At 40.3% G+C, this 27,779-nt stretch overlaps 1 protein-coding gene across 3 annotated transcripts; it reads left to right on the plus strand.

Annotated features, from left to right (window-relative positions):
* Positions 1 to 27,779, plus strand: kiz (kizuna centrosomal protein). 3 transcript variants are annotated; one of them, XM_078796268.1, is made up of 16 exons: positions 3 to 168; positions 487 to 549; positions 891 to 1,038; positions 1,615 to 1,677; positions 2,868 to 3,456; positions 3,563 to 3,779; positions 6,318 to 6,437; positions 6,941 to 7,105; positions 8,021 to 8,165; positions 11,521 to 11,671; positions 12,069 to 12,131; positions 13,373 to 13,483; positions 14,869 to 14,938; positions 22,884 to 22,930; positions 26,344 to 26,459; positions 26,563 to 27,779. In XM_078796268.1, exons 1-15 carry the CDS (start codon positions 95 to 97, stop codon positions 26,451 to 26,453), a joined length of 2,136 nt encoding a protein of 711 aa, XP_078652394.1. In that variant the 5' UTR covers positions 3 to 94; the 3' UTR covers positions 26,454 to 26,459; positions 26,563 to 27,779. The 3 variants fall into 3 exon arrangements, with proteins under 3 accessions (XP_057946945.2, XP_078652394.1, XP_057946944.2); XM_058090961.2 differs by lacking the exon at positions 26,563 to 27,779 and having other exon boundaries at positions 26,344 to 26,529; XM_058090962.2 differs by lacking the exons at positions 487 to 549; positions 26,563 to 27,779 and having other exon boundaries at positions 1 to 168; positions 26,344 to 26,529.

The following is a 27,779-nucleotide window of genomic DNA, read 5'->3' on the forward strand; positions in this document are numbered from 1 at the left end:
CTTCTGGGAAGTGGTGCTCATGGCAACCACTGTAAATATTAGCCTCCCTCCTCATGCTAGTAGAGATTCTGCGTAAGCGTCAAAGCAGGACAAAATGGCAGGCGTGGCCCCAGTCGAAGACAGTTATTTACAGAGGATAACGTCTATTCAGAAAAGCATGCACCGGAGGTGAGGAGTCTTTTGTTTTTTGTTTTTATTCCACACGGCGACACAACCTGTTAGCCTCCCAGGAAATAGCTAGCCAGTTGCTAAGCTAACCAGGCAAGCTTGGATGGACGCAGTTGTACATTTTTTAATTGCATTCATTACTAAGGGCGTTGTTAACCTATAAATAACAGCGATTATTGTGGTGAGCAAAGCTAATTTCGTGGTCAAAAGTAAATTAGTGGCCAAACTGCCGCGGTTAAAGCTAACAATTTGCTCCTAATTTGGCACATGGACATCGCAGATAAACCTTTTGACGGATCCGTGTTTGTGTAAATGCAGGGAGAAACAAAGGCTGCATTTGGAAACGCAGTTTTTTGCTTACCCCAGTCCTAACAAACGAATGTAAGTTGCATCGATCTAATCAATTCATACTTGAAGTCAACGCCGTTACTTGTTTTACATTATTGAATATCATTAATAGTTGTCGTGCTTCATCCTCATGGTTTAAAAATATATTCAATCGGAAATATATCACATGAAAAACCACCCCCATTCCACTTGTCATGCATGTCATGCAATTGCGTCGGTTATTGTAACATTGGGAGAATAACTGCTATTGACTGAAAATAACATTTGATTTTAGAACATAACCTTTTTTCATTTAAATCCTTGCTCTTATTTTTTTTGACAAGAATCCTTGATAATAAAATGTGTGTGGAATAATGGTTTTCCCATGCCTTCAGCTCTCACATAAAGAGTTATCTCAAGCAAATCTGTGTCAGGGAAGCACAAGCGAAAATGAGAAACCTTGAGCTTTTGAGAGATGTGGAGTGCCTTCGCATTAGCATGCAGCAATACAGTCCAAACCTTTTCCCCTTGCAACAACAAAAGGTAAGCACTCAGGCACACACACACAACACACCTTCATTGTACACAGGGGTGCATTTCTCAATTGATTTGATTCGCGTGGAGATTATTGTATAAATTCCCCAAATTCTACAAAATGTGCTGTTTTAATACTGTATATATATATTATTTAAAAGGTGCTTGGTGTAGTAAATCAAATAAATTTCACACCCAATAGCCATTGGTTCATTTTACAGGGAGTTGAAATATTTGCACTATTATTTGCAACGGCAATGTGACAGTAAACACTCAAAATGAGCAATTTACCACAACAAGCAAATGTGGGGGGTGGAGGATGGGTGGGCAGTGAGCCAGTCAGATTATCGCTTAAAATGACAGTGCTTGACAATTTAATATCAAGTTAACAAAATTGGCTAATTATGACTCAGAGTTAATTGGCCAATATTGAGATTGTGAAGTGCTCCAGAGGTTTAGTCATTCTCTCCCCTCAAACAGTTGGTGTTATGTGGCCTACTCGCATAAACCCTATGTTGTTTTGATTGGAAGTCAAGGTTAAATGTTGTCTGTCTGTTTATGTGTGAATATATATCTCTCTTACAGGATGAATTTTCAAGTAAGATTGTTAGATTTATGGAAGTCATGAAGACAGCAGGCAACACAAAGGTATAATAATTAATTATGCAACATATTGTCCTTTTTAATTGAATCATAAAACATCAGGGCTAAGAAAGACTTCACTCATTATGTCTCATTTTGTTTTGTCACTTTATGATGAAAGCCTTTTTGCAATTGTTTACAAAGATCCTCTAAATCTCCCTCCAGTGGAGCTGCTTGTTAAGATTTTAAATAACATAACACATAATTCAGGGTAAATCTGTGGGAGTCCGCATTTAAACGGTGTGTCAGTGGTGTACAGGTGTCTAATCCTAGCCAGTTCATCTGTACAAGCGACGCAGTTCAAACCCATAGCTGCTTTCTCCCTTAGCTTAAAGCAGTTAAAGCTCTTTTAGATGAAATGTCTAAGACATCTCATAATAACTTGGAGCATGCTGTCTAGAGCAGTCACTTGTAACTGTGCAAAACCACCTCCCATCTTCAGTCTGTCGATATTGTAATGAGTAAAATGGTACCGTTGCTCCATTATGCATACAAGCCATTGGCTGGCAGTGTGCATGTCCCTCAGGCTGCAGCATTCATTAAGGAAAGCTTACCGGGCTGAAAGCTGGAGACAGATGATAACGGGATATGATTTTCATATTTAATACTTTCCTTGGAAGAGCACACGCGTGCTGCAGATTGATAGAAGAATCAATTGCTACTTTAGTGAGACACTTTCTACTTTGCCCTGCAGCTACCGATGGAATCACTCAGCCAAGAAATTAACTTTTCCTCTTTTTTTTTTAGCTACTTTGTGGATCTGCTGGGCAGGCTGCATGGTTTACAGTGAATGTTATTAAGCAGCTAACTGTTTGGTATTTAAGACGCTTATCAGAAAAGAAACAGAAGCCATAACTTTTTGTTATGTTTGGGGGGGGGGTTGCCTCTCTCACTCTCCCCCTTGGTGACATTGACATGAATCAAAACTTGTGTAAAGGATTTCTAATAAGATTAAAAGTTAAAACATAGATGGTTAGACATTCTTCTAAAATATGTTGTGAAGAAGTCTGACCTTGGCCTGAACATGTTTTACTCATTCAAATTCTAAAGTGGATATTTACAATACTTGAGATGAAAACTCAAAATAGAATTCATTAACTCGACTTAGAGATCTTGCAAGTGCTCCGTCTTTGTAATTTCAAAAATACACACTATAGCAATAGTATTGGTTAATACACTTTTTTTTAAATTTACAGCTGAAACCTATCCAAGATAACTGCAAGGATCACTTGCTCCTTCACACAGCAAAGGATTTTACAAATGGACCTGTGGTCATTTCGAGGTGCCACCAAACCTCCGGAGGGTCCAGTGTACCTTCACACCAAGCATTGCAGCGTTCACTGTCACCCGGTCGAAGCAAAAGACAACCAAGTGGCCTTTTGAAGGACTTTAGAGTTGTCAGAGAGGATGCAACCGCCAACCCAGCACATTTATCAGATGGCATTTCAGCTTCAGATAATTCTCCCAGTGTCTGTAATATGAGTGACAAACATTCAAGAATGTCAGCAGCGCTCCAATCTAGTCGTACAACAATAGTACCTGACAACGTGCGTTTTGCGAATGAGGATGAACAAGAACATGCTCTTGTGGTGACCTTAAAGAGTCCCCAGAAGAATACATCTAGAGGCAGCACCAATAACTCAATGAAGCTCAAGAATCCCCCTGCTGAAAATACTAACTCCGGAGAGATTGCTCCTCAGATGCCCTTAATGGAAGATTCACTGAGAGGTTTCAGCCATTTGATGCCTGAAGCCTCCTCTGGAAGAAAAACAGAAGATGTCTCAGGTTTGAAATGTGCATTATTGTTATATTTGTACTTTGGGTTATTTCCTGCTCTGGTTTGTGTTTATAACATTTTTTTAAATATACGTTTCTCTTTGCGTCCATTCAGGCAGATCTGGGAGTGTCAGCTCAAGCTCTGATGTGCAGTTGTCCGAGAGCAGTGTGAGTGACCTGTCCATTTCTTTGACACAATCTGAGCCAGAAGATGATGATCCTGAAAGCGAAGGAACTGAAAAAAATACCCACTCGGAGGGAAGCTGGTGTGGCCCTGTCGCTACCCTCAACTCTAATGGCTCCAGGAACACACCTCACTACAGCCGCAAAATGTATGTAACATTTTATTTAGTATTCTTTCACAAACAGAAACAACCATTTTGATTATATTTTTGATTTTTTTTCCAATGCTGTACTACAGTGGGCTATTAATGATAGGAGTGTGAGCAGTCCTTGCCACCATCACGTAGGCTGACAAAGAGGATTGTAGGAGTCACGGTACACATGCCACCATGCTCGGTGTAGCTCAGCAGCAGTGGTGGCAGTGACGCATCTTACACACACAGAGAGAGAGAGAGAGAGAGAGAGAGAGAGAGAGAGCTCAGGACCTGCCACCAACCATATTGGCGTAATCCATGATAATGCTGTAACAGAGCAATTTTCTGCTTGAGAGACCTCAGGAACTCCCCAGTGGAGGAGGAAATTTGTGGCACCATAGTGTGTTCTGGAGGGTGGGTATGTGGCCAGCACTTACAGCCACAAATCCTTAGTGTGATGATGGCCTCTGAATTGAAGGATCATTTTGGAACGGTTTAACCACAAAGTCGGTGAAAAGACACAGTAAAGTTAAATTCAGCTCGCCAATGTACAGTTCGGTAAACGGTAAACCTTGATTTGGCTTGTGTTTCCATCATGGAGATAGCTGTTAAGTAAATAGTGTAATGGATGCAATGGAGAATGCATTGAATGATGCACAGAAGACAAAAGACAACCATTGAGGACATCCATCATTTTTGTGTTCTTTGTCGTCAGCTGTCCGCTTTATTTATTTGGAACAAAGTGTGTTATTACGTGCTTTCTATTTTATTCCTGCTGTTGCATGAAAGTGACAATTCTCTGTCAATCAAAATCCTACAGTGTGTCTAGCTTCTCTCTTTAATTACCTGCAGTTTCCCAAATGGTACCGTATTTTCACACACTCCCTTTCACAGTCACAACAAATACAAATATAACAACACTACATTGTGGAAACTGGGAAAATCGCACAGCCTACAATATGGCTTTTAAAATAGAAGAATTAAACAATTTCAACTTTGTTTTGTATACACCCTTGCCTTATGCATCTTTACTGTTAATATATTTGTAAAATATAAATGGCACATGGTTATATTTACCCTTTGGAAAGTACAGAATATCTACTTCAGCATTACTGTTTCTGTGTGGTCTGCTGTACTGTTTATAACATGACCTCAATAGGTGCCACAGTTTGCCTGTGCAGGGGCGACAACGGTGGGGGCTGCAGCTTTCATTGTTAACACCGAGGGCTTGTGTGTATGTGAAGAAAACCAGAAGCTTTGATGTAAAGCTCCGAGAGCATCCAGTCTCCATCCTCTCCCTCTTTTCTTTCATGTTCTCTGAGGTTAGAGTTTATATCGTCCCTCCATTCAACCGGCAGTCGGGGAAAACCAAGCCTGGGCAATTCATTAGATTATCCCATTATATTTTTCTCCTGCATGGCCAGGGTGAGTGAGGGTATATGTCTGAAATATCCTCAATTTTTCTTCCAGAAGCATAATGGTCAAACTGCTCTCCAACATTTGGTCCCTGAACTGTGTGATGGCTTTGCTTGATTCGGGATTGGTCTATAAAAGTAACATGCTTTCAAAACGGTGCTGTTTTTTTTTTTTTAATTTATGTATATTTTTTCACAGTGAAAAAATGGTATGCTGACTTTGCAGTGAAATAATTACTTGTGGTTTATTTAAAGTGTACGTCATGAGATTCCCCACTGACACCAATCACTCAGTGGTGAGACCTTTGTCAATTCGGAGTCTGCACCATACACTGTAGAGCAATATCGCCACATCCAGCCCGACCTCTTCCTACAAGCTAACAGTACACTCTTGATAATGTTGGGATGCGAGTAAACAGCGGCATGAAAGTGAGGTTGACGACCCTGACACTAAAGCTGTCAACAATACAATGACAGCGAGAGGTTTGTGGAAAAACACAACTCATTCACTTTATAACACTCTAAAGGAGTTGTTCTGAAGAGCGTACACAAATAAAGTGTATAGAGAAAGATGACTATTTCAAGGCCTACCCTGATGATAAGCTACAATAAATAGGGCTTGTAACGCAGACGGTATATTAGTGAATGTTACGCTGGCTTAATCAGGATGTTACCGGGAAGCAACCTGCAAACAAAAAGGAGCAATTGTTAGCTGACCCTTAACCCAATAGCCTATTACAGATTGTCATAAATTCCTTTTGGTCTATGTTATGCTGGGGGTCTGAGGATCTCACGGCTTGGGGTTCCAGGGGCAATTCAAACAGGGCCACCCAGTGCTTACTGCTCAAGAAAGAGATGGATCGACAATATCCACATGCATTAGGCATTCATCTCTCATTTTGGACCCGATTGAAGCATAAATCTCTCAACAAAAAAAGCCCACCTTGCCGTTTTTTTTTAGTGGCCTCTCAATTTTTATTATTCATTGTCATATGATATTTCACTAAGTAATTACACTATAAAAATTAAATTATTGACACAAAGGATATAATAGGCAGTAGAAATAGGATTATTATTCCTAACAAAATGTACTCAACACATTTCTTTTGCTCTCTTAAATGTTAATTTTTTTCCCCAGGCTCTCCCGAGAAGGACTCTTTAAACTACTAGACTCCATTGAAGGGCGACTCTATGGTGAACAGACAAGGGTGTACAGAGATGTTTCATTTGATGGAAGACAACTCATTCGAATTATCAGGTAAATGACTTCCAAGCAGATCACATTATAACCTACTTAGCCTATCCAAGCATAATCTGATCTGCATATAGAACATAATGAGCATGCTGCGAAAACCAGAGCCAGGAGCTCTCAGTTTAGTTAGTTACCACTCTCGTCGTCATATCTTCATTGGTGGTGCACATCAGTCTTGGTAACCCTGATGAATTGTTATTAGAATCATTACACTGGGCTGGTTCGCCATCATCAAATGTCTTGTTACAAAGCATATAAAGTCTTACATCAATTGTTCATCATAGCAAGCACATATTCTCACATTTCCATCGTGTGTCACCAACTCCAGTTATGTCTCTTTGTGATATTGTGTGAAAACGTGCACTGATGTTAATAGTGTATTAGCGTCTATGTGTGCTCGTGCCTGTGTGAGACGTGTTACCATGAGCTGTCGTATTTACTCCATGTACACCTGACCCGTGGTATATTGGGCTCCATGGCAATAACTGACTGCTCTGTATATTGAACAGCCTTTGTAACAGTGGAGCGAGCTTGAATGAGGAAGACCTTGAAGCATGCGGTGCAGTGGTGCTTCATGAGCTTCAGAGGTTGTCATGGAGCACAGCGAAGGGCTGCCTGCTACCACAGGAGCTTGTGAGTGCACATCAGTCTACCCGTGAGCATATTACTGTCAGGTAAGGGTCCTGAGAATTGACAAAGACACGTTTCAATATTTTGGATTCGATATTTGTGTTTTTCTCCCTTATCAACTGTCTGTTTTTTTTAGATTGGAAAAAGATCCCAATAGGATTAGTTTGTACCTAATTTGTTCTTTGCGTTAGTCAAAACCTTTGAGAGGTAATAAAAAATTTTTGTGATGGGCTGTGCTTAAGTTAGAATGGGTTCATATTTTTATTAAAATAGATAAGTCCAGCTTTAAGTTCCATTTGAAAAAGTGGACAGCTGTACAGTCTAGGTGAGACAAGTTTGATGACAGCCCGAATGTGTTTATGAATTTTTGTTTGACTAGACTGTGGAGGAGGAGGTGTACTTTCAACAGACGCCGCCATTCAATACAGTCTCCCTTGTCCATAAATGTAAAGGTCATTTTTTTGTGCCACTTCCTGCTTGTAACACACGGGTGAATGTCATGAGTAAATTAAAATGCCCTATCTGCGACTTGCAGTCCTTTTAGATAATGAGTATTTACTCGTCCACTGAGCCAAATCCATGCTTTGCTTCAGTAACATATTGATTTCGCTAAGACCTTTTCTGCTATATTTTCAACCTAAAGAAAGGTGTCCATCCTTGCCGTTCTCTATCCTGCAGTGATGCCTATTAGCTCTTTTGACCTCTTTATTACATTTTTAAACCAGGGGCTATATTGCAGTCTGTGGTGCTTTGTAATTAATTTGAAATTGTCAATGAGGCACAGTAATAACATGGAAATAAAATATATATATTCAACATGTTTTTGTATGTTCTCCCACAATGTAATGTAGCCAACTTCAAATTTGGCATCCTCCTCTTCTGTTTATTCTCTTAAGAAAGCATCTCTTTCTGTCTGTCAAACACTGTACCTAACCACCACCCCCCCACACTCACCACAGCCTCCATGCTGATGCCGCTCAGCTGTGGGATCGCTGGTTCAAGCACGCCCTTCTGCTTAAGGAGAGCCGTGTCCTCAGCGCTGAGCGCTTGGTCGAGCTGTTCACGCCATTGCTTGTGGAGCGCCATGCAACGTACAGCCACCAGGTAGCGTTGGAGTCACACACATTAGCAGTGCACACACAAGTGGGCGGTGACACGCTTAGAAAAACCAAGGTAAACACAGACATGTATTACCGCAGCAGTAGAATGACTTCTACTTCATCTTTTGAAAGGGCCTTTTTTGCGCACGAGCGTGTGTCTGTGTGTGTGTATATTTTAAGCTTATTTCTTTGAGTGTTTAGGGACGAGGGCTGTCGTTAGGGAACCCTCTTTGTGTCTGGTGTTTGATGCCAAGCTCTGGCTGCCTCCTCATCAGATTGCTCCACACATTGACCCAGACGAAAGGGAAACCCTGACCCATGTGCTAATGGCAAATTACACCCTCTGCTTGCCTTCTTTCATCTCATGCGGCATATTCATCTGAAAAGCACTAGCTTTTTGTAAATTTGGCATAAAAGTGAAGCTGGTCCAGATTCATAGGAAACTCATTTGAAATATCTTCATGAGATTGTTTCCAACTCTCATTGACCTTATTTCAATCATGCATACCCAATTACCACTTTATAGGTCCATAATTGAAATACTTGGAAATTGTAAATTTCAACTACGGGCAATTATTGCACTCGGAACATTTTTTGCATTCCTGACTACCGTGTTTTCTCCATTGGCAGGGAGAAACTATATATTTCCACTTTGTCATGACGAGACATATTGTGTGCATTTTTAAAACACGACTGAAATTCTGAAACATGTTTTTTTATATGATGAAAGTTAAAATAAAAAAACAAATCACTTTGACACTGTTATATAATACAGTATGTCATGCAGACCTGATCAAAATTTTACGACCAGTTGGAAAAATATCCAGAATTTACCTTGTGACAAAAGGTTTTATTGAAAACAACAATTAAACTGTTTATCAGCTGATCAAAGGTTTAAGGACCATCACTCAAAAAATTACAGAAAACTCTCTATTTTTTTGGGAACATTGCTCCAAGTGGTTAAGATGACTTCACCAAGGGCATCATCTGTCTGGAACCGATGGCCATTTTTCTCATAATCTTCCCTTGCCATCCATCCCCAAATGTTCTCGATGGGATTTAAATCAGGGGAACATGTGGGATGGTCCAAAAGAGTGATGTTATTCTCCCTGAAGAAGTCCTTGGTCAAGTTATACCACACAGAACAGGGCCCCTCAGTCATGAGGGATGCTCGCTGCAACATCTGCACGTAACCAACCACCTTTTGACGACCCTGCACCACCTGAAGCTCTAGTGTCCCACTGAATGTAAAAGCACCCCAGATCAAGATGGACCCCCCTCCACTGTGCCGCGGTAGAAAGCATTTCAGGTTGGATCTCCTCATCATGCCAGTAACATTGGAAACCATCTGGACCGTCATGGTTACATTTTTTTATTATCAGGTAATAAAACTTGTTTCTACCTTTCAATGTCCCATGTTTGATGCTCCCTGGCAAAGTCTAAATGGGCGTTTTTGTGGCGTTGAGGGAGACAAGGTCTTTGAATTTGTTTTTTAAACCCCTTTTCCCAGAGATGCCATCTGATGGCAATTGTGCTGCAGTCGGCACCAGCAAGGACCTTAATTTGGGTTAAAGACTGCCCTGTGTCTTGACGGACAGCCAATCAGATCCTCCGGCTCAGCACAGGTGTAATTTTTTGGGGGTCTACCCATTTTTTGTTCCGTAATGCTCAGGATCTTTAAAAAAAAGTAGATTGACTGTCTTACTGCATCCAACCTCAGCAGCAATGGCACGCTGTGAGAGGCCTTGCTTATGCAGCTCGACGATCCAACCACGTTCAAGAAGAGAAAGCTTTGTAGCTTTAGCCATCAGGAGGGCATGACCATGTGAATGCCTGACAGAAAATCACAATTGTGAGCAGATTTTGGCTTGTGGTCTTAAACTTTTAATCAGGTGAAAAACACCCCATTTCAATGTATTATTATTTTAATTTCAAGTTCCAAATGTTTTTTTTGCATATTGTAGCTCTACCTCATTAAGGTCCAAATGTGCAAAATGCATTTCAACTGGTCTTAAGATTTTGAGCAGGTCTTGTGTATACAGATTATACTGTGTGTTTTGTAGACGCTGTATCACTGGGGTTTTTTTTGCCATAAACTCTTGCTTCAATTTCTTGGACACAGTAGGAAAAGGCAAAGAAGGAAACTGTAGAGCCTCTTGAAAATATGAACCAACAAAAGTAAGAGAGGCACTGCGATCTTCATCATTGTGTCTCCATGCATTAGGGAAAGGCTGAGTGAAACGCTTCCTCCCACTTTATCTCTCACTTCATTCGCGTCCTCCATTTCCCGCTTTTTATTCCTCCCTTTCCCAGTCTCTCCTGTCGTCTACTGCTTACTTTTCATAAACGAGCGCAAACAAAAAATTTCATTCACGTCCGTGGCGCATAGCCTCGCCACTCTGGAAAATGGGAGCACGCAGCTCGCATGGACACCAAGAGGCTCTTTGAATATTCAAGTGCTAACAGTTGCATTCATTGATATTTAAAATGCTGTGGGTATCCAAGAGCTCTCATCCTGTAATACATTTGATAAAATCTAAGTTAAAAAGGAACAAAGAGTAATATCTGGGACAATCATTAAGACAATATTTATTGTGCATGAGCATCAAATACCAAGTGACAAACTCAGACAGGTACTGTATGTTTTTTTGTCTCAGAAAGTGTACATGAAAGCATGTACATTTGTCAATCTTCACCACTCATAACAAATAGAATGTCCTTTTGGTTTGTCACTGTCAGAATCCTGATCATCACGTCATATCAGTTCTCATTTAAGGTTGCAAATGGGCACATGATGCTGAAAGGCGATCTTTGATGACGGAAGAGAGATGATGTCGATGGCTGGATTTAATACAGGGTAAAAGCAGAAAAAGGAAATCAGTGGCATCGCCATTCTCCACATCTTGTGGAACAGCTCCTCTTAATTGTGTACCCTCATCTCCCCAGAGATAAGAAATTCAGCTGGAGAGGGGGAAAGAGAGCAGTTTGTCTCAATACTCGCAGCCAAGAGGGGAGATATGCGGAACGTGTTGCACATTAACGCCAGGGTGATTGCATTCTTTGGGCGCCTCTCTAATCTCATGGATGAGAAGAGAGAGAGAGAAGAAAAAAGAAAAGTGTGATTGAGAGGGAGAGCGGGAGCAAAAGTGTGCAAAATAATCTTCTTTTGGTTTAAACTATTGAGAGAATTTGAACATATTTCCTCTCGGTGTTAATTATACACTAACTGCAACTTCACCTCTGTGCGAGCAGCCGTGGCCAAAATAAATGAAATGTCTCATCGGACTGAATTTAATTCAACATTTCCTTCACTGAATGGGTGCAATTAACAATTTAGTTTTAATTTGTGCTGCTTGCAGGCCAAAGTGCTGCTGAGGACACTTCTGACCCGGTCCAGTGAGGAGAGCCCCTCAGCAGATGATGAGAATGACTCGTCTTCTTCTTGTAGCCCTCGTTCTCATAGTGGAGATGCAAAGCCTCCCAGTAAGATCCAAAAGCAACCGCTCAAAGGTTAGGAAATTATTTAAATGAAATTCTTCACACAGCAAATGCATTTGAATTTAAATTTATAAATTTTTATTTTCATAAAATACAGGCTTAAATATATGTTCATGGCTAAAGAAAATTACTAAGCAAGGATCACTCCATATAGACTTATATACAGCAATGTAGATTTTTAAGAGGGACTGTAAACTTGGACTGTTTCTATATATGCAAAATAACCCGTTTTTTATGAAAGAAGTCAATTTGGCCATTGAGCTTTTTTTTTTATGAATACCACTGCCTGGTTTTCATACGGCTCTTTATTCTATTCAGTGCTAAATAAAGACCCTACATTCCCATTTCCATCCCCTCTCTCCCTTTCTCCCTGCCACTGCTTCTCTATATGTGCTTCTATTTCTTCTAGAACTACAAAGTGCTGAAGAGGACAGCCAGGACGAAAGCCCCGTGGAAAGTGTTCCTATTAGAGGTAAAAAGGCATTGCCTATGTCCCAGCATTCACACTTTCCTTATATGGGGGTTTGTTTGCTTCCCACTGCAGTGAATAATGGGCTCTTTTACGCAGTGGTGGTAGCAGCAGGATCAAGGTGGATCCAGGGTCAAAGTCCCACCTGAAGAGTGCAGCTAGTTCTCTCTAATTATCTCAGAGAAAACCCGATTGCCGTGTTTTCGCCTCGGTCTGAGGCATTTTTGGAAAAAAAAATTGCAGATTCATTATTCCGGCATAATGTGCTCTGCTTTAATTATTGGGCTGCCAGAGGGGGTAGTGCAAGAGATCTGTCCTAGGTTCTCATTATCTTCTGGACAATGGTGCAACAATGCAGCTGAACTTGTAAAGCCATCCTTGAAGCAGTTGGCGTGGCCATCCCTCTGCTGCTCCTCTGAAATGTAAAGCAACGCTATACCCCATGGCGACCAGATTTCCCACCGAGTGTTTCATGTGTGTGCATCCCTAAGGTGCGTAGCCTGGGAAATTAGTCAGTTTGTTCCGCTTAATCAAAAAAGCCATAAACAGTAAAGAAAGAAAATGGCTGTGGAAAAAAAAAACATGCTAAATATTTTTCAAGGAAAAAGCTTTGTTGCAGCCCCCAACATCAATGCCTTAGTCTAATGATGTGATTACATATACTGACGATAACGGTAGGCATGTTTTTGGATTGTGAAATAAAGTGCAAGTATGTTTAAAAGCAGTACTTTATTTCTGAAAAGCTGATGTGAAATATGTTTGTTTGTTTTTCCTCACCATCAATATTTTCCTTGGGTAATTTTACCATGGAGATCAATTTGCTCATCCAAGTGTTATACAGGGGGGCATATCCCCCTGTATAACATAAAAAATGCTTCAAAAGTCAATCAAAACTTTGGATTTCAAATCTTGGCAAAAATAGTTTTATCTCCAGCTTACCATTGGCTTTTTTATGATTTTTTAAAATTAACTTTCTTTCATAATGTGACTTTTTTGTCAACTTTTTTTTTGCTTTTTTCACCCTGTTTTTGCTGTGTTTTTTAATATTCTTGTTTAATTGTATTTTAGAATGTGTTGAGGGCCGAAACAGCGGCGGGCACACTCCTGTTTTGTCCCACACTCTATGACGGTTTAAGACTCAGCTACTGGAGCATATCTTGACAAACAGAGAAACCTCTGAAAGTAGGAAACCTGGCATTTCAGTAAATATTTGACTGACTGTGTGTATGTGTGTTTTTGAACAGAGACAAAAGCGTATCAGTTGCTTAAGCTATCAGCCATGCAAGAACGGCTGCAGAGTTCTGAAGAAGAAGAAGAGGAGGAGGAAGAAGAGGGAGAGGAGGATGGCCATTCAGGTAACAAACGTTGGAAAGAACCTCCTCCCTGACCTACAACCTTATCATGGTGGAGGAGTTTGTGTAGCTCGATGATCCTAGGATCTAAGTTGTCGGGGGGGAATTCTTAATGCTCCCTTGCTCATGGTCTGTATGCTAGAGTTTAAACTGGTGAACGAGAAGGTATTTTCCCTCTGCCTTCAGGTGGGGGAACAGGTTCTAACTGTTTGCATTTATGTGCCAAACGTTGGTTCAAAGTTCCTGCCCTTTTTGGAGTCCCTAAAGGGAGTTCTGGAGAGTACTGGCTGGGTGTACCCTCAGCCTGAGTGTTAAGGGATCTGGTTTGGTGGCTGCAGGATTGGGTCTCTGCTTTTTGCAGATAATATGGTCATGGTGGCTTCATCAAGCTGTGACCTTCAAATCTCACTGGTTCAGTTCGCAGCTAAGTGTGAAGTGACCTGGATGAGAACCAGCACCTGCAAGTCCGAGTCTATGGTTGTCGCTTGCTCCATGTCGGGGACGAGATCCTGCCCCAAGTGTCGGATTTTAAAGAGTGAGGGAAGGATGGAACGTGAGATATCAATAGGCAAATTAATGCAGTGATGTGAACGCTGTATCTGTTCATTGTGGTGAAGATGGAGCTGAGCTGAAAGGCAAAGCTCTCAATTTACTGTTCGATTTGTGTTGCTACCCTCACCTATGGTCATGAGCTTTGGACATGGATATGAGTTTCCTCCGTAGGGTGTCTGGCCTCTCTCTTAGAGATAAAGCAAGAAGTACTGTCATCCAGGAGAAATTCACTCCTCCACATTGAAAGGAGCCAGATGAAGTGACTTGGGCATCTGGACACCTCCCTACAGAGGTGTTCAGGACATGTCTGACCAGTAGGAGGCCTCGGGGAAGACCCAGAACACATTGGAGAGACTATGTCCCTCAGCTGGCTGGCTCCTCAGGATCCACCAGGAGGATCTGATAGGGAGTCAGGGCTTCGTTGCTGGGTTTCGAATAAGCGTTATAAGTTCGATGGATCTTGGAAAGAGCTGTTGAGGCTTGAGAAGTTGGATGTTGTTTGATTTTGACAAATGCTAGCAAACAATAAAATCACATCCACAAAATGAGTTATGTAGTGTATTGCTGGGCAGAGATGCTGGTATTGTTGGATAATAGTTCACTTCAAAAATAATATAGTGTACAGTTTCCTCGGTTAGTGTTGACCAAACAGTGTTCACTTACACTAAACAAACCTTACATGTTTTGAGCAGGTTTTATGAAGTCGATATGGCTTATCATTTCATCATGGACAGAGAGGTTCGCTCAAAGTTTTCATATGAATATGCTGAAGTAGATTAGCTGGTGATGACAGCCTAATTAAATTGTTTTATACAGCCATGTTTGCTCTTTTTAAGGAATAAATCATGGCCGTGAAGTGGACCTTGGGAGGGCCAAATGCTCCTCAGATCAAGACCCTTGCCGACGGTAAGAACATTGTTGTTATTCAACGGGCCACAGGAAATGGGCCACCAGACACCAAAGTGGTTGATGTACATTTGCATGGCCACTCTCAAAATTCCCTGTTCATTTCCATAAGATCAAGGGGGCACCACCCATTAACTCGCTCATAAAGACAAAAGGCCCCTAAAGCCCCTCTCACTCGCTGTTTGCAGGGTTTTTAAAAAAAAAATCAAAATCAAAACAACAACCACAAGCTAAATTGGTGACACCATCTTCAGGCTCGTCACATGAATGTAAACATATCATGTCAAGAAGTAGGACAAAGGGCAACTACTTTCCAAGAAGTGCGGACTAGAACAAGCGTCCTTTCATTTTTCACCCATCAAACTGCTCAAATCACAACCCTAAGTGGACGGTCCAAGAACATCTAATGGTAAACAGCCTCGCAGAATCTAACCGCAATGCGCTTACATTTGAATATCAACACGACTTCATCAAATCTGCAATTGCCTATCAGGTCCTCAGAGTACCTCTTCGCCACAAAACCCATTTGGGATCCTATAATGGCTGCGTAAACGTTATGAGAAATAATCTTCTCTGATTTCATGTGATTACTGGGCACCATGCTGATACTAGGGCTGAAGGCTGTATGTCCCCGGCCTGGCAAGCAGGCGCTGCAGTCTGCCTATTAGCCAAGGGAAGGGCTAATGGGCTGACTCTATTGTGGTCCTCATAGCTGCTGATGTCTGCCGCTGCCAAGCACGGTGTACGGACCACCCTCTTTAATAAACATGAGCCAATTTCAGACCCAAACCCTCTCAGAAGTTGCCTGTCTCCGTGTCATTAATTTACACCGGGAGCCCAAAATGCGTGGTTAAACAAAGCTCATATAACGAAAAATTGAGAATTCTGCTGAAGAGTATATGATGCAGCTTGTATACAAGTTAAATTGAAGAATTGCGTGTATCTATACATGCTCATATGCTTGACCCTCTCATTTCTCTGAGGTTACGAAGCAGTGCCAAGAGGTGCCACCTAACATCATCCTCTGGTCATACCATTGATTTTCTTGTCTTCTCTTGGATGTTTAGCTTTAAGCGGTCCACTTACTACTGTCTCGTCTTGCACTTTATTGCATCCACAAGTGGTCTAGAAGCCCTGCACTTCAGCGGAAGCGTAACACTGCAGGATGCTCTTGCCCCGCTTCTTTCTGTGTCGCTCTGTCACTCTTTGCCCTTTCCCCATCTTTTTTCCCCTCCTGTTCCATCCTTGTGTGTTTTTTTTTCCTCTTTGCCGTCTCCTTCCTTCTTAATTATTTGCTTTGTATTTTGTCAGCGAGCTGATGAGTGACATCAAAAGGAGGCTGAGGCTGGACTCAAAATACAAAAATGTCTCCTTCCTCTGTGTTGTCTTAGACAATAATTATGATTTGTCAGTTAAGCTTAGACTATAGCAGAGAGGATTGTAGTTTAAAGCCGAGGCTTTGGTGCAAAAAAATGCATTTATGGCTCTTTGTGAGGCTCCTCATTATGTGTGGGCCTGATTCATTAAGTAATTGGTTTGCAGTTGTTTACATGAGTATTAAGGCCTTCTATTCAGGGCCTTTGAGAGATACATTGTGCAAATGTTGCATGTTATGAATGCAGAATGAGAGGCAGGGGGCCAGTCCTATTGGCCAAACACTGCACTCGGATAAAAAGCGAGAGAAAAGCACTGGGTGCTGCTTTGCATAGCAATGACCGGGGCCTTAATAAGCTTTACAGATTAAATACATGCAGTCTATACAAGATGCAGAGAGATACTCTTAACACATTTATATGTGCTCATTTCACTATTATTGAGTTTGAGAGAATTGAGGTCTTTCATATTCTTCCGCCCCCCCTCCCTATGTCTTCCTTGCTCTCCCACACAGTATTTTTCAGTCAGATACTTTTATAGAATGTGTGTATTGTACACAACTGGTGGGGAAGCAACTGATCTGCAACATTTATGAAGGATTTGTCCATTACAAATCTTTTGCTCTCTTTTTGAATGCTAAAGTAAAATCACTTTGTGGTTGAGTGAGGATGAAAAGAATAATGCACGACGGAGTGAGTCTTAATAAGCAGCTGCACTCCATGTAAAGACCACTTGTTCCCCTTTGTATGCAAGTGCATGCCACTGCTTCCTCTCGTGCACAGACACATTGTGTTCCTTTCGTCTGTGCACATTTCAGAGGCCACACCTTTTTTTATTTAGCTATTTCAAATACTTTTTTTTTTATTTCTCCTTGTTTCTTATTTGTAAAAAAAAAATCTGCAACACATGGCTACACACACTCTCTCACACAAGAAAAAGATCCTCTTGCCATCAGGTGGCGTTATGATTGTTGCGCCTGCTTGACAAAAACCTTGACTCAACAATTAGTGGTGTACAGCTCTCCCTTGGACAACAGGATGTGCTCGAGCATTCGACCCCAAATCACTCAGAGTGTAAAAAATCAGAAGCGCTCTCTTTCCCCGATGGGTCAGCGCTGTGTGTTGATCTCTGATGGCTCACCGGGAGGAGGGGGGGGAACGGGTGAACCAAGAGAAAGGGAACCAGGGAATGGGAGGTCCACAGATGAGAGGCACGGAGAGAACAAGTCCGGATCATAAACAAAGATGAAGGGCAAAATTCTGTACTAAAATATGCATGGGATTTTAGTGAATAACTAAACTGGCTGAAAATGCTGTTTTGTTTGAATATAATTTAGTATTTTGACCCCAGGTCAGTGCCGTTGTGTCTCACAAAGAAGTTTTAAGCCAAGACAAAACGCTAAAGGTTGCTGTGGGCAACCTTTTCCACTTCCACCAGTGGAGGTCACTCTCATACGGTGTATGTAAACAGTAAAGAATTGATGTACATGCTTCTTAAAATTCCAAATATCAGCCACATCATTAGGTAAACAAGCACAATACAGCATCCGTTATTTTGTTAATGTGAAGTCTTCTTTCACAAAGATAACAATGCTCACTTCGGCTCGGAGGTTTTATTTTTTTCATTGTCATACTTGACATTAAAGTAGCATTATTTAGAAAAAAAAATCTACAGCATTTGTATTAAATTTCCTTGAAATATGCAAGTGTATCTAGTAATACAATGTTATGTCTTATGACTGTATTAGCTTGTGCCACTGTTTTAAAGCAGTAGGATGCAGTGGTGTTAAACACTGATTACATTTGTCTTATTATTAGGTCAACCACTGGGTAAGTTACACAAGCAGTCAAGCAGCACAGACTATCCCCACTAGAATGCATTCATTCAGGAGGACTGTCTGTTGTGATCACTGCTGCTTCATCCCAGTTGCAGTACCCACTCGTTGCCAGCAGAGAGCACTGACATGTTAGAGTGTTCCCACTCACATTTGCCTCTCACTGTTTGCCCCCAATGAGGGCGACATCCTGCTGTCATTCAGGCCTGTTGGAGTACATTGAACCATAGCCTAAACAATGTTTGTGCGGGGGGGTCATAGCTGGGCTGGGAGTAGGAGTTGATGGGAATGATGAGGTGATGGGTCTACCTTTACCTTTAGACAAGCGCTGTGCAAAAGTGCTGTTGAGCTATTAACATTTGTGTGTGGGTGGCAGTAGCTTAAAAAAGCCGGTGTAAACAAAAGCATTTTTCTGCCTTTCAGTCTCGGAAAGCCAGTGTTTAATGCTTTGTAAGCATTATTTCTGCCAAGACCTCACACCCTCTAATGTAGAATTATAGCATAATCAATACCATAAGAATAAAACCTGCAGAGCTTGTGGTCTTGTGAATTGTGTATTGTTTGTTTTGATGGGTATATGCACTGGTAATGTTGCGGTACATACAGCTAGTGTTGAGTTCAATGCCCAAATTAAAGGTTTTGTCAAGTTATGCCACATGATTAGGTACATCTCCAATATTATAAATATACCACACATGTAAGAACAAAAAGACCACATTGCATACATTACATCTAGTTCTACACTTCTGCAACTACAGCCATTATATCTTCTCGCTGTCTCATTTTATAGTATTTATTCTTCCATTTAACACATTTCGCCTCCTGAGATTACACTTAAATACAAGTGTAATGTTTGTACATCAAAACACTGTTGATATACATATATGATATCCAGACAATACCTAAAATACCATTGATTTATTTCTATCCACTACAATTATAGGTCATATAGGACTCCACCGCCATAATACAAACACAAAGAAATGTTAAACACGAGATAAACAACAATATGAAGCAATTGCAAAGGCCACACAAAGAGCATGAAAGTGTGTTAGGAAAAGGACATTACAATAGCTGTAATTTACATCATTTTTCACATTATATTCACCCTTGTCTATACTGGAGATTGCAAAGCCAGTGGCCAGCCCAGTCTTACATATTCAGATCATTGCCTCAATTAAGAGAAACTTGACAGAATATGTACTGGCATAAATGTTTACAAAAAATTGAATTTTTGATCGCAGGGATCACATTGAATGTGAGCTCTAAATGGTAATAGCCCTGTCTTGAAATCAGCTCTATCCTTTTCTGAAGTGGAACAGCTGATAGACCAGCTGACAAAGCGAGGAGCGGGATTTCTTTTTAACTTCAACAGTGTATTTGTGAACCATGACAGTTATTATTTTGTAGAGGAAGTAGAGGAAGTAATTGTGCAAATTATCACTGCATTTTTCCTGCGCAGTGGTCTCGTCATCAGTCGCCCTACACTTATATGGGGGGTTATAGTTCTATTATTTACTTTAATGACTTTGGATGGAAAACAGATCTCTTTGACGTATTACGCACCCCCGCCTAAAGCATATATTAATACAGTACATGACTGCAGAGAAATGATCATGACATGAAAATATGTTTTCTTTCATGCTAATCATTTGGTATCAGAACATCTGTCCGTCTAACTTAATTAATCACAATGACTATTATACATCCCAAGTTTTTATATCCAACTCATTTTGGATTTGATTGTTAGTTTTACAAGGATGCTTACCATTACAATTAATACAGTTAATTCCCCTTGCTTTTCACAACAGTCCAAGAGAATAAACAATGTAGAATCTAGGATGTTGAATAATCGTTACTCAGTTGAAAATGTTTATTTTTGATACGCGACTTGCTCCTCTCCCTCCAAACCCTCCAGCTTCATTGACATTTGGTGTTTTTCTCCGATTTTGGATCAATATTGCAATAAAAGTGACTTATAATTGTTAGTTATGCAGCTGAAACTAATCTATCTGCCATTGTTCACTCACAAGCTAAATGTTCAATCCAGGTCATAGACCCAAATATGTGCATAAATGTGTAGGGATTCACTGTATGTGTGCATTGTGTCCATATAAAATATTTCTAAGGTGTGAACAATCAAGTGCTTGACTGTGGTACCATGATGGTGGGCGCCGAAATGAAGCTGGTCATCATTGAGGGCCAAACTCCATCCACCAAGATGGCAATGCACACCTTCACATAGCAGTTACAAAGAATAGATTAGTAGCATACCAGCAGTCCTTACATCAACCCAACTTAGCATTAATGGGATCCGTTTAGACATATTGGTGTTTTGGTGTTAAGTGACCAACACAACCAAGTTGACTGAATTGTTACAACTCTTTGTTGAAGAGTGGAATTAAGGCCATCGGTGGTGTGTGACCAGCATGAGGTGGAGGTGAAATGTTGTGACTGTGTGTCTTCACGCATTGTCAAGACTCCTGTGTGCGAAAATAATACTTTTAATAATTGCCAGTACATCTTTTTGGTTCATTACTGATAAGATTTCAGTAACCAATCCATCAAAGAGCATAACAACAAAGAGACAATAGCAACAGCAGAATAACCCACTTGGCATTCTGTAGTGAAGATTAAAAATAGCATTACTGCAACAGACCAACACTCAACGAAACACAAGTTTAAAATTGTTCTCATAAGTTCATGAATTGTGAACTATTTTTCACAACTATTTTCTAAGCAGATGTTTATTTCACGTTCGGCATGTAATTTGAGCAGAAAAGAAAAAATACCTTATAGGGGACCTTTTTATGCTCATTTTTTTTGTCCTTTGTATTGAGTTGTGGACTCCTGTCGAGCAGCTACACCCAATAGCCCACACAGAAAACCTTCTAGATCTCCCAGAATCTGCACCTATTCCAGCTCTTATTTCCTTGGATTTCCAAAATAGTCTTAAGTTAATTTATTCCGCTCGCTTCCGGGCATGGCCGCTATGCTGGTCCCACTCCCAAGCGCTCCCAAGGACTTCCGGACTACTGCCGAACCCCACTTTGTAATTTTTTTTAGTGTAGGAGTTGATAATAAATACTTTGGAGAGCTACTTGAAAAGTGGTTAGGCACTACTGGTAGCCCATGAGCTACTGGCTGGAGACTCCTGACTTAGTGTAGTTCCAGACAATCTTGGCACAACATCGGTAGTAGAAATGTGGTCATTTTTTGCGGGACTACCTGTGTTTTAAAAACACTCAGGTAGACACTGAGATTGTGGTGGAAAAGGCTATTAGCAACTCCACACACCGGTGAGCTTGTAATTTGCATGTATGCTGGCAAGACACTCCCTCTGCACACTCTATAATGCTACACAAACAATTGCTTACTTACACAAAATAAACACAGTTAGGACACTGATAAATTAAACTGTTAATAATAGATTGCGCTTTTGACTCTTCAACATGACCAGACATCAGACTTGAGTAACAGTTTGATGGATAGTCCAGCTTTGCCCGTGTTCTCTTCACCTGGAATCGAGCATTCAGAGCCATCGCAAACTTATCAGCACTCACTTCCAAATGTGCAAACCTCATTATTTGACATCGTATAACACGACAATACAACATTTATAGGTCAGAAAAGTGGAAAAAGCATAATACATCCCCCTTTTTAAATGTTTTGTGAAATTGTATTCTAATATGAATGTAAAGATTGTTTCCTTGTGATTGCACTGACTGTATGTCGCAGTAAGCAATCTGCTTGGTTTAGAAAGGGCAATTGTATCTCTTTCCATCTTGAGTGGTGCAAAGCACCAATATATAGTTTGGAGGATAGCAATTGGAATGTCGCCAGAGCAATGATTTCCTCATGCTCAATGTAACGCTGCATGTGCCAAGATTTAACCAAGGCACAGATGAAAAGATGAAAGTAAGTAAGAGGATGACAATCAAAAAGGTCATGGGTATGAAGTGATGCAGATGGAGGAGAACATGATTGGTTGAAACTCTGCATCTTTTCATTTTCCTCACAGTGCAGATGTAGAAGATGTACAGTACATGTATAAATCATATACAGGGTGGGCGGGCCTTATATAGGAAAAATAATCATTCACGCTGGGCATGTTTCGAAAACACTTTGTCTATTACGTCTTTGGTGAGCTTGAGGTTGTGCTTGTAATGGTGTCGGTGATACATTCCTTGAGATGATTTATATCTTGTATCTTCACCTGATATACCATGGCCTTCAAGTGCCATGGCCTCCAGATACAACCTGAAACAAAACAATATATACATTATATATTTTCCTATGCATGTAAAAACTTATGTCCCACCCTGTAGACAAGTTTTCTAACCTGGAAGATGATGAGGTTAGATTGAGGGATTGTGAATGGGCTTTGTGATGATGTAAATGAAAGAGAAGGCCTTTAAAATTGGAACCGAGGGCCTTATTGCATATGCATTGAGTTAGATCAAAGCCGTTTCGGAGGTCACACATTTACATAGCAATATCAGCCAAGCTATGGGAACCTGGCAACCTCCGGGTTTGGACTGTCTTTCAATGGAGGGCCTTGTGGACGTCCATTGCTACAATTACAACAGGAGTCAAGGAAGCCCTCTTTGCCTACTGTTCAAGCTTTTACTGACATTTCAGAAAATACATTAATAAATTACATTACTATTACATTCTTCTTCTCTTTCAGAACTACTGTACTACTGTATTTAAAAAAAACTGTCTTTGTGTTTATAGGAAGAACAATGTGAACCCAAAGATTTATTCTGCTCTGCAGTCAAATGGTAAGTACTGTATACAAAACCACACTGTAGGTGGAACTACCCTGACTGTGGTGTCATCTCACTTGAAAACTTTTGTAGAATGCATAATGCATGTAAAAAATAAAAAAAATCACACTTTGTAAAGTGCTCTTGCCAAGTGCTTGGAGTAAAAAAAACTGTATTATACCTGGAAAAAAATTAAAATTCTATATATTTATATTTACATACATCGTTTCATGTTCAAATTTGTATGAATGTTGCATTTTATGACCAATGTTCTGGTATTAAGAGTTTCAGAATTAACACAAGATAAAAGTAATCACTTGTGGTTGTGAGTGTTACTTTTCCATCCAGACAAGGAGGTAAGACTAGCTTTAAATGTTTTTTTTTTTACTCCAAAAGCTGGGGAAACATCAGTACTGATTAGTACAAAAACCCTCTGCTACACTCTTTGTGTGTGTACGTTACACTTTGACATCGCTCTACTGTAACAGTGGCGGCACTTGAGAGTGCAACACATCCGTCATAGTCGTTAGAATTATTTGTAAAGACATGGTGTCAAAAGAGGTTAATTGCGTGGGACAGATGAAGACAAAGAGGTTCAATATATTAAATGACTGAATTATAAGCTTCACACGAACACCAGCGGTTAAATTAGAATTTTCTCATTTTCTCTCAAACGAGCTATCTATGCTTTTTGAGGACTTGTAAACCAAAAATCGACCTTGAAGCTAAATCCCTTTTACTGAAAACAGGCTTGTACAGTATGTTGGTCTGCAAACACTAATCCTCTAATCAGACGCAGTGTTGCTCTGATTTTTTAGCCCCTCTTAAATATCTGATGAAAAGAAAGCAAAGACTATTTGTTACCAGATTGAGGAGTTTACTGATTTGAATAAATGGAGCCAGATTATTAGTATTAATTATTTCCCATTTAATTATTAATATTAAGCACTTCAGCCTCACAGTCTGAAGGTCCATGTTCGAATATCTGTTTGAGCATCTTGCATGTTGTCAAAGTGTGTGGGTTTTTTCTCCAGGTATGCCATCTTCTTGCCACATTCTAGAAACATGCATAATATTTTTAAATATTCACATTTGAGAGGATTAAATCAGACAATATTTACATTTTCAAATAAAAAAAACATTAATCAAATACTGAAATACAGTAAAGTCTCGTTATATCGATATCAGTTATAATGAATTACTACTTATTATGATACTATTTTCATTTCCCGGCAAATTTCTAGTCTTTTATGATATAGTTAGTTCCGTTAGTACGATACCCGGTTGTTATGATAATCCGGTTACTACGATGCCCTTTTCATCTCCCGCCAGCCAACTTGGTCTGCTTATATCGATACAAAAGCAGCTTAAGGATTTCAATACCAAAAAAGAACACGGCGAACGGCTGCTTCCAGTCAACTTTATTTTTCACACTTCCAACACCAGAGCGCAGCACACACACCGATTCCCGCACTTCCTGGTTCACAGGTCATGCTCAACCCCCCCCCACATAGCTGGCCAAACACATGCCTGTATAGAATCTATACACACGAGAGAAACCATGAACGCAGTTGGTTTTTCTGTTGCAGGCATGTGTTAACTGGAAGCAGCCGTTCGCCGTGTTCTTTTTTGGTATTGAAATCCTTAATCAAAGATTGATTTAAGCTGCTCGACATTGTTCTATACTATAGAACAATGTCGAGTTTATTATTGCCCACTTTTAATGCAGTTCGGCGCAGGATCGGATATATGGATAGTCCGGTTATATCGGTATTTTTTCCGACTCCCGAGAATATCGATATAACGAGACTTTACTGTAGATGTCAATTAATTGGACCAGCGATTGATCACCGATTCATTGATTACCGGTAATTGTCGCAGTACTAGTGCAATGGAAGGAGCACATTTAGCTTGAAACATTATGGGTGATAAAAAAAGCCTAAAGTGGGAAAAACCTTTAGCTGCATGAAAGGAGCATATAAAAGCAGCTCAGTTTGGTGCAATGCAATTCTCCATCCAAGAAGAGGGGGTGAGACAAAAAACATTTGGAACTTAATTAAAATAATAATAATAAACTGAAATGGGTTTTTCACCTGATCAAACGTTTAAGACCACAGGCTATGAAAGCCTAAATCTATAAAATTGTAATTTTCTGTCAAGCATTTACACGGTCATGCCCTCCTGATGGCTTAAAGCGAATAAGCTTTCTATTCTTGAATGTGGTTGGATCATCGAGCTGCATAAGGCCTACCACAGCATGCCATTGCTGCTGAGGTTGGATGCAGTAAGACAGGAGTACACCTGAAAAAATTACACCTCCGCTGAGCCGGAGGATCCGATTCGCTGTCCGTCAAGACAAAGGCCAGTCCTCGTCCCAAATGAAGGCCCTTACTGGTGCCGACTACAACAATTGGAAGGTATTTGTGGGGAAAAGGTTTCAAAAACAAACGTCAAATTCAAAGACCTTGTCTCCTTCAACTCCACAAAACTGCCCGTTTAGACTTTGCTAAGGAGCATCAAACATGGGACATTGAAAGGTGGAAAAAGGTTTTATTCCCTGATGAGAAAAAAATGTAACCTTGAGGGTCCAGATAGCTTCCAACGTTACTGGCATGACAAGGAGATCCAACCTGAGAAGTTTTCTACCCGGAACAGTGAAAGGGTGGGTCTATCATGATCTGGTGAGCTTTTACATTGAGTGGAACACTGGAGCTTTAGGTGGTGCAGGGTCGTCAAACGGTGGTTGGTGACATGCAGATGTTGCAGCGAGCATCCCTCATGACTGAGGAGCCCTGTTCTGTTTGGTATGACAGCTGGGTTTTCCAAACAGGACACCGCTGAAGTTCATAATGCTGGCTTGACCAAGGACTTCTTCAGGGAGAATAACATCACTCAACATGATTTAAATCCCATATAGAAACATTTGGGGATGGATGCTAGGGAAGTTTATAAAAATGGCCATCAGTTCCATACAGACATCTTCACCACTTGTAGCAAAGCCCCCAATAGCCTCCTGGAAACATTTGCATCAAGCAAGCCCAGACCAATTTTTGAAGTGATTAACAAGAACGGTGGAGCTCCTCATTACTGAGTCCTACTGAGAATTTTTTTTTTGTTTTTTTTGAGCGATGGTCAATAAATAGATAAACAGCCTATTTCAATTGTTGTTTTCAATAATTACTTTTTCAAATTGCTTTTTATCACACTCCCCTTCTTTCTTTTGCATATTGTAAACCTCATTAAGATCCAAATGTGCATACTTTTTTTCAACTGGTCTTAAGATATTGATCAGGTCTAAGTATGTTTCTATTTTTTGATCTGAAGGTTTACAATGGCTTGAGCGCATTCAAATCCTAAAAATACTTACAAGGTGTTGATTCAGTTGCAGTGTAACTTTGTTTTTTGTTTTTTTTTTCTGCCTTATATAGCACTGTGGGGGGACTCGGATGACAGCAACTCTGAGATTGAAGCAGCTTTGCGTCCTCAACATTTCAACAACACAAAGGACAGCGATGACACAGATGACTTTTATAACTGACATTAGGTGGAAGATGTGTTTTTGACAAAAAACTGTGTTGATATCAAAGCACCAATTCACACATATTTGCTAATCCATCCATCCATTTTGTGTATCTTCTTCTTACTAGGGTCGCAGGTATGCTGGAGCCTATCCCAGCTGTCTTCAGGCATGAGGTGGGGTGCAGCTTTATTAATATATATTACTTTACATCTCGATCGCTGTATTAGTGGTTTGCATTGTAAACTCCTGAAAACCTAAAGTTGACAACTCACATTGGGTAAAACATGTTAAGAGTTGCTCAACACTCTGATGTTAACCCTGCTTCAGTCTCTTTATCTGAACAACTCTCCCCGCTCATAATAGCAGCTCGAAATAGATTAAACAGATCTTTTAAAGCGATTTGTTTGCACTAGGCTAGAAATCATGCATTTTGAATGCCGCAAGCATCTCCGAGTGCTCTGCCTCCAGCATGCTCGAGTGTAGTGATGTGAGTCACCTGTGAAATGACAAAAACACAATGGCCACTCTGCACGTTGCCACACAACCTGTGAACCTCCTGAAGAGGCCTGTCCCTCCGCTTCTCCTCCTCCTCCCATCGGGGTACAAAGTGTTACCACAAGCAAACTCCAATTGTTAGGACCAATTTTGCCCTGTTATGATTACATCTGCTTTTTAATTGTTGAAATTAACTTATATTTCCAGTTTGTTTATATGCGTACATGCATACATCATTTGAATTAATACCAAACGTGCTTTATTCCATTTTATTGTACTTCTGTGTTTGTATTTTGGCTAAACTGCTGCGAAAACGCCAAAGTTTTACTTCCTGGTAATTGTTGTTGAAATGCTGTTCTTTAATAAAATTGAAAGGCAGCATTTCATATGACAATAGGAAGTGTCATGTCATCTTTCACTGTTGTAAAGCGAAATATGACATATTAAAGGAAATATTGCATTATGATGATAAATTTGTATATGCGGTTAATTGGCTTCCGGACCAAGCCGTTATAAGTACATTTCCACAAAGTGGGATCCCTTTTTTTATGAGTGGAATATTTCCATAGTTATGGCCTTTAAAAGTAAACCCTGTTTACGATCTTATAAATATTTTTTAGGTCAATCTGTCCAATCCACTTTATGTTTAAAGTACATTTTATAAACAGTTTCCAAAGTGCTGCAACATGATCTTGATTGTTTTGATATGAATGTGTGGATTACTGGAAGTGATGTCTGGGTTCAGAGTTTTAGTGGATTACGGCCGCAACAGTACCCCCTGTTATTGTATGATTATTATGTTATTATTTTTGTGCCTGATAATTCAAAACAGAAATAAAATCCTGTTGT

The sequence above is a fragment of the Doryrhamphus excisus genome, linkage group LG14, assembly GCF_037039965.1.
Source record: "Doryrhamphus excisus strain RoL-2023G ecotype Guam linkage group LG14, RoL_Dexc_Guam_v1.1, whole genome shotgun sequence".
NCBI lineage: Eukaryota > Metazoa > Chordata > Actinopteri > Syngnathiformes > Syngnathidae > Doryrhamphus > Doryrhamphus excisus.